This window comes from Girardinichthys multiradiatus, chromosome 8 (genome assembly GCF_021462225.1).
Source record: "Girardinichthys multiradiatus isolate DD_20200921_A chromosome 8, DD_fGirMul_XY1, whole genome shotgun sequence".
NCBI lineage: Eukaryota > Metazoa > Chordata > Actinopteri > Cyprinodontiformes > Goodeidae > Girardinichthys > Girardinichthys multiradiatus.
Genome location: NC_061801.1, coordinates 23847055 through 23854716, shown reverse-complemented (window position 1 = coordinate 23854716; position 7662 = coordinate 23847055). Strand labels below are relative to the sequence as shown.

At 38.4% G+C, this 7662-nt stretch overlaps 1 protein-coding gene across 1 annotated transcript in view; it reads left to right on the top strand.

The window, feature by feature from the left end:
- The first annotated feature begins 2170 nt into the window (after positions 1-2170).
- The window catches only part of LOC124872453 (E3 ubiquitin-protein ligase UHRF2-like), a 42206-nt gene continuing 36714 nt past the window's right edge, over positions 2171-7662 (top strand). The window contains exon 1 of the mRNA XM_047372476.1: positions 2171-2431. Within this exon, the coding sequence (XP_047228432.1) occupies positions 2279-2431 (153 nt within the window). The 5' untranslated portion in view covers positions 2171-2278. The remainder of the gene's footprint in view (positions 2432-7662) is intronic.

The following is a 7662-nucleotide window of genomic DNA, read 5'->3' as shown; positions in this document are numbered from 1 at the left end:
TGGTTGTATGTGTGTTGCCCTGCGATGGACTGGCGATCTGTCCAGGGTGTACCCTGCCTCTCGCCTGTAGACTGCTGGAGATAGGCACCAGCTCCCCCGTGACCCACTATGGAATAAGCTGTAGAAAATGACTGACTGACTTTTAAACAGCACTATATTAAACCAAAAGCTGACTACTGTCTAAAACATAGAATATATTCCAAGGTGGGTTAATGAGACAAACAAAACCTGAATCTACAGGGATTTGGTTCTGTCATGTAGACTATTTATGGTTCTTTAGAGTCTCAAATTGATCATAGTGTCTGTATTTTTACCTTGTGTGCACATTCGTAAAGTCATTTTGCACCCATTCATGTTTATATTATTAACTTTTATTGTTGTTCTTCAGATTTTTGTAAATTAGTCACCCTTTTTTATCAGTTGAGCACTGTACATTATACCCAGACAGTGAGGTCATTCAGTTGTCAGGTAATCAGATCTTATGTAAAAATAATTATTGTTAACCATTTATAAGTATCAAAGTATCTTGTAAAAGATCTTGACCTCATATTGTAAAACTTGGGGTTACCTTTCTAAAAAAATAAGCCTTATAAATTTTCTTTAAAATGAATATTTATTTAAGATTTAAATGAGCTGACAAATGCACTAGTTGTAATCATATAGAGAAAAATATTTGCAGTTAAATAATGTTAACATTCAAAATCTATTATTACTAGTTCATTATTCATTAAACATTGCCGCTGCTTGTTTCCAAACTGGAGTCACATTTAATGTACAATGTAACTACAATTAAACTGTCCTAACTGTATTGTACTGGAATCATTTTTCTGTAACCATAACTATTGAAACTAACCCCTCCTTCCTGCTTCTATCAAGTCTACACTGAGACCCTTAAATTCAGAGAAAATAATGAGACCTAATAAGGAAGACAAAGAAATAACCTTGGATTTACTTTATTTTCACTGCAAATCATTTTAGGGTGGAGTAACAACATTCTGTGATCAAGGCAAAAGTATTTTGGTTGTCTTAGTAATGAATCATTTAATTTTCGGGTTTTAAACAGAAGATATGAAAAAAGAACAAGCTTGGAAAATCAATGGCAGTGGCAGTTTTTGATATGGGAAATACGGCTTACTAACTGCATCTAGGAGGCACCAAAAGTATTGAATATTTAATTATAAATGTGCATGTCCAGTCACTGGGATGGGTTGCCCCCTAAATTGTGCATGGTGTAAGCACTGTTAGAACATATGTCTGTAGACCATGGGGGGATTTTTGTCACTGGAGTGGACTCTAATTCCCACCTGGTGCTAAATAAAAGAGTTTGTCACAGTTTTTTAATGGAACATGGATTACATTTGATCACCCTCTGGCAGGAGGCTGCGGTCCACACCTCACGCCACAAGAACAATTTTTTCCCATCTGCCACCAGCCTTGTTAACAAAGACCGGAAACTGTTTAATTTGTATTGTATTGCACCGACTACGCCAAAACAAATTCCTTGTATGTCCAAAAACGTATTTGGCAATAAAGCTTTTCTGATTCTGATCTCTGTCCTAAAATTCTAAACGAATTTTAGTCAAAGCTGAGCTGGATTATTCTACCCTGAATATATATTCTTTAAAACACATTTTGAGATTTATAAAACCCTTCATTACATTTGTGAAGGAGGGCCAGATAAAGGGGGTCGCCCTGGGCATCATTCCTAGAAGAACCACTTCTGTAGACACATTTAAAGAGATATTACTACCTGTATGGTGAACAAGTGGGGCCAAAAATCTCATTCTGCTTCCGGCCCCATACATTCCTGGACCGACTCTGCCCTAAATAATAATAATAATAATAATAATAATAATAATAATAATAAACAAAGCAAAGAAGCCCCTCTTGGATGATTGCCATGATGTGTCACTGCAAGTAAATTGTCCCAATATCTTTGTACCAAATAAAATGTAACATAATGAGGTCTTATTGTGCTGTTACGGCTCAGACTCGCTCATGTGAAAATAGAGCGCTGTGTCTTTAACACAGAGCTCCGCTCAACGTTACGTCGCGAGATTTGCTTGGCGCCGCGACCTCATGTGAGACACCTCCTGCGCGAGAGCCACTCCGACGTTGCCTCTGCAGAGGAAGACGCTGCGGAGCCCCCACCCCCCTCCCCCCCCCCAAAAAAAATGGTTTATTTCCGTCTCATCTGAGCCCACAAACACGTTTGTACCGCGGAAAGACCCTTTTTATCCGTTGTTTATTCGAGGCCTAGCAGGGGCGCCGCGCAACGATGTGGATCCAGATTCGCACGATAGACGGGAAGGAGACGCGAACCGTTGAGGATCTTTCTAGACTGACCAAAATTGAGTCTTTACGGTTGAAAATACAGGACATCTTCAACGTGAGCCCCCAGCAGCAGCGCCTCTTCTACCGAGGGAAGCAGGTAAACCCACGTCTGCCTGTCAGCACCGTCACGCAGTAGCCAGTTTTAACGCTTTGACAGGGGGGCTAGACTTCAGTGGTCCTTCCTCGCTGTGATCAAATTGTTTCGGACCTTGTGCGAGCTTCCTGTTTTCATAGGAATCCGCCAATAGATCTTGCGAAAGAGCTCCGTGTGCCATCCTATGGGAAAACGAGGGTTAATAGTCGGTTTAGGTGCTCTCCACGACTGCCATACCACCGTGGACATGTTTGTTTACATTGCCACTACAGAGAAACAGAAACACAGCACTTTGTTTCCACATGTTGGCTCCGCTGGTACACTGCAAACCAGCACCTCCGTGTACCAGTCCTAACTACATTTCCGACACATCTACGAAAAAGGGGCCTCTAAATACAACTTTAGATTTCTGTGTCGCATATATAACGACGTCATAGTGCTTTTTAAACTCAACGAATCCTTTTAGAAAGCCTTTATTATTATTTAAAGAGGTAGATTACACTGCAACCCACACGTGCCCTGAAGCCAGTGTATTTGTTTACACCCTAGCGTCACCACCATGCGCACAGTGTACACTGTGCTCACTCAGTGTGTCTCTGTGGTGTATAGAAACCTGTTCTAATGTGGCATTACTGTAATTCTAGTTAAACTCTCTGTAATATCCAACAAGGCGCTCTCATGGATCAGTGGCATGTTTTCAACTGACATGACACATCTAAATAAAACAGTCCCCTGTGATCAACAAGATTTCTAAGCATTTTAACAGTATAAATTAACAAGTATAAAAAAATCAATACAGCATATTCAGAAAACTGTAATGTCTCCACCTAACAATACAATAACGGCTAAAAGATTATATATATATATATATATATATATATATATATATATATATATATATATATATATATATATATATTAATGTTTGTCTATGCAGATGTGCTATCAGGACAGAAATTGGACTCAGCTTTAGTTTACTTTCTAAATCACCCGAAGGAGCTCAGTAGTACTTGAAAAGGTACTGCATAACTAGACTAATACATCTAACTTAAAAATAATGTTTAGTTGAATTAATGATGCCTAATAAGTTAAGACATGCAATTGATGATAGGGATCATATAATTTATAGCTAGCGTTAAAATACTATTGTGTTAAAACGTTTCATTTATCATGATAAAGAAGGATGAACTTTTATTAATGGTGTTTGTAAATCTTAAAATGTATTGTAATGCTGGGTCTTTGTTTAAAAAATGTGTCTGTTCTTGGTTCCATAAAAGCACTATGAAAGCATTAAAGTAATAATAAAATAATAAAAAGCCGTAATAAAAGAAATATATAAGCGAATCCAATTATTGTGGTCTTAAGGGAGATACATTTGCACTACTTAACGTAACTGGTGTAGGGAAGAAACCTTTTTGAGAATGGGTAGGCTTTATTTTTAGAGTGCTATTGGTGTTTGCAGAGCTCTGATGATATAAACGTATAGATGCTTAGCCTTAAAAGATGCTAAGAACTTAGAAATACATTTGATGGTTATCCTAATTGTTATTGCAATAAATACTACAAAATATTTTGATAAACTTTTAGATCCGTATCACCCATCCTCAGTTGACAGTATATCTACATCAGATTTAAGTAAATAATCAATACCTTAGCAGGCACACAGACTCAATTATGACGCATACAATATCTTTTAAAATACTTCTGCAGATAGAATATAGCTATAAGATTTTGTTAACACTTCTCTGGGATTTTAGTAGTGTATTGCTCTTTTCTAATGGAGCGTTTTTATTTACCTCGGAAGTCGGAACTAGGAAGTCAGAGTTCCAGTTTCCTGTTTTGCTAGCAAGTGTAACAGCAGTCTTACAACAATAACAATGACCATAACACTGTTCTACACTGTATTTGATGCCCATAAACACTGTTGAAACACTGTTGTCTTTTAAACACTGAAAAGTAGTATGTGCATGACTGACTGCCTGTTACATAATAAATACAGAACTGCTAAAAACAGTTACAATAGGAAAGCTTTACACTGTTGATGCGAGTAGCAGCCATCTTGAATGTGGAGGTCGGTGGTTGCCCTGACTTTCTGACCTGAATTCTGACTTTCAGGGGCATTCCAGTAGAAACTTTCAAATTGGAACGCACCGTAATCAGACATATAGTTGTTTAGTTGCAAGTAATGACCTCTAAAGCTTTTATTAGTAATGTCATGGAGAGGTATTTTACAAAATGGCATTTATTTTGAACTCACCTGCTTTTTTACTAATATTTTGAAACAAAGACCAAATGATTATAGGTGTTGACATTTTAAAATGTATTTAGCTAGCTAGATTAGCAGAGTTAGCATTAATAAAACAGCTGAAAGTATATCAAGACAATGTAAATGTTTACCTTAACTGTGAGTTTTCTAAAGGTCTTCCTGTCAGCCTTTGTATTATCAGGTGAAGTCTTGCTCTCTCTTGCTCTCTCACAGCCTAAATAAATTGCAAACATTTTATAGAAGGTACAATCTCCTTTTAAAATTGCTTCTTACATTATTGTGGTAATTGTAACTTCTTTTTTAAACACCTGACACTGAAAATAGCTAATTTTAAGTCTTCCTCTTTCACTTACAGCTACCACACTGAAGAAGGTTGTTGTTAATGTAGTATTTAGGTATGATGCATTCACTAAAAATATCAGATTTTCGAGTTTCCGACCACCTGGTCACCCGTCATGGCTGATCAACCTGAAATGTGGCCAATTTCGGTCACTTGCTTATTTCTCTGTGCATCTCTGGTAAACATGTTGATAAACACAATAATTGTCCAAGACGTCTTTGATTGGTTTAGTTTTAAGGCTAAAGGTCAGAGCTGAATTTTTCAGTATTACGATTGACATTGAAGTTACATGGACACGTCTCACCGTGAACAGATTGTAGTATACATTTTTTTTTCTCAAACTGAAATGGTTTGGACATCCCATTTGTATTGGAAGACGGTAAACGTTGTAAGCACCTTAAGCAGGATTGATGCGTGCGTGTTTGTGTCTGTTACTGTGGTGGGTTGCCTGTGGTTCATCCTGTTAAAAGGGAACTGTTTCGTCCCACTGTCGCCACATGCTTGCTCAGAATGAGGGCTGGTAACTAATTGTCATATGATCAACGGACCTGACTGAATTGGACTATATGGATCTGAATCTGTCTGACTATACTAATTGTATTGTATTGGAATGAAAAGGATTGATTTGAATATAATGTAAATTGAATGGGATTCTATGTAATTGGCTATCATTTTGATATTGTTTGTCTTGTAAAGTGCATTGAGATGTTTGCCGGGAAATTGTGGTATACAAATAAGCTGAACTGAAGTAAATTGAACTGAATGTCCCACACACGAGCACTCTCCCCTTACTGCCTCTGATAAAGGTTTATCGCACCTATTTGAAGAACAGATGGACTAAAGTGTTACGTAAACCTGAACAATATCATTTTGTGTTCATGAAAATTTGTCCACAAACAAATCCATCTTATGTTTGTGTCTGAGTTTATTCAGATTTTTCTCATAATCTGATGCCAACCTGGTGAGTCAGCCAATTATTAAGGCTCCCAGGAAGACTACGCTGTTTTGGTGTGTTGATCTCACTTTGCTCATATTCAGTCTTCTCCTGTTGAAATATGTCAGGCTGGAGTTTTGCGCCAGCAAATTCAACTGGGGAATACCTCATACCTCATTCAGACCTCCAGATGAGTTGGGTTTTGTTTCTGCATCATGCGTGCTCTCTCCTGCCCAATTGAGAGAAAAAAAAACATTTAAGAGAGGGGTTTGACCTTGTGGTTCAAAAAATAAATAGTTTTATTCATTAAAAAAAATGTTTGTTTTGCTTATGGTTAGTAAGTAGTAAGAAAGACTGCTTCTTCTATATTACCAAAAATGTTCATTGATAAATGATTCACACTTTATAAACAAGTCCAACAGGCGGATTCATTTGTTAACTTGAAGTTGGTTCTGATTGTTGTAGTTTATAACAGGCCCGTCCTGTGATGTAAATCACGTGCTTCCTTTATTGCAGGAGAAAACAAGTGGGCAGCCATGGTTAGGGGATTTCCACACGTTAAGTAATGTATGGAATGATCTCGTACACTGACATGCACTCTGGTGTCGGAGGTCTGTTAGGATTTAGGCTCATAGCTCAGCAACTCGGTCTAATTCTCTTTTCAAAATGGCGTCTTGTTTTTCCCTCCAGCTCTCTGCTCTCGCTGCCTCATCGCTTCAAAGTCATGCTTGCGTTTCTGTCGGGAGCGTCCTGAGCCAAGAGCCAGGAGCCACTCATCTTTGGCCTACTGCTTTGTCTCTTCCTTGCCATTTATTTCTGTACTTCTTATGTTCTTTTAGATTTGCCTGATCACTACTTGTTGTGAATCTTTCACTTTGAACATTTTTTCACTCGTACTCGCAGCCTCACACATATCCTGCACTGGCCGCGCGGCCTTTCAGCTCAGTGCCCACACACTTTTGCAACAAGCCTGCATATTTGCTAATTTTAAAAAGGCGCTTTGACTTTCGGTTCAAAGCTCACCTCATTGTGTCCCTGTGATTTATCTAAAACACGGTAGTTCACCGTGTTTTTCCTTCTGAAGTAGTTACTTATTGCATGTTAATATAGTTGGGTTGTTTCCAACTGGTAACTGCTGCCCGTTTGCTCGGCTGCTCTCTTTCAAACAGACGATTGCTCTGACCTAGATATTGTTGCAATTTGATTATACTTGGATCGAAGTTGTTGTGGCTCCTCATTTGACGTGGCTTTCTGAAGGTTATAGCTGTGTTGCTGAATTACTTGGGGAAAGCGAAGTTGGCTGCAGCCACGCATGCACTCGGTCCACACCCTTCTCTGATAGATAGACTGGACAAAGGGCAAAACACAATGGAAGACCCTGAACCCCAGTCGGCAACTCCAGGCTTTCTACCGCTTTTAAATGTGGTAACAGTTTGGCAAATCCAAGCACGCCTGGTAGTGAAATGACCCACCTGTTATCTCCCTGCTGATACAAAAGGAGTTAAAGTGATCAGTTTCAGTGATATTTTCATGTTTTGCTCAGATCAACAGGGACTTTTTGTCTGCATGGCTCAGTTTCTGACTCTTAGGTCAATTAGAGAAGCGAAAAGCTTAGCTTTAATGTAAATGGGGTTGTTTAGAAATATAATTACCACTGATTCCCACTGACTATTAGTCTTTAATAGAACCGCATG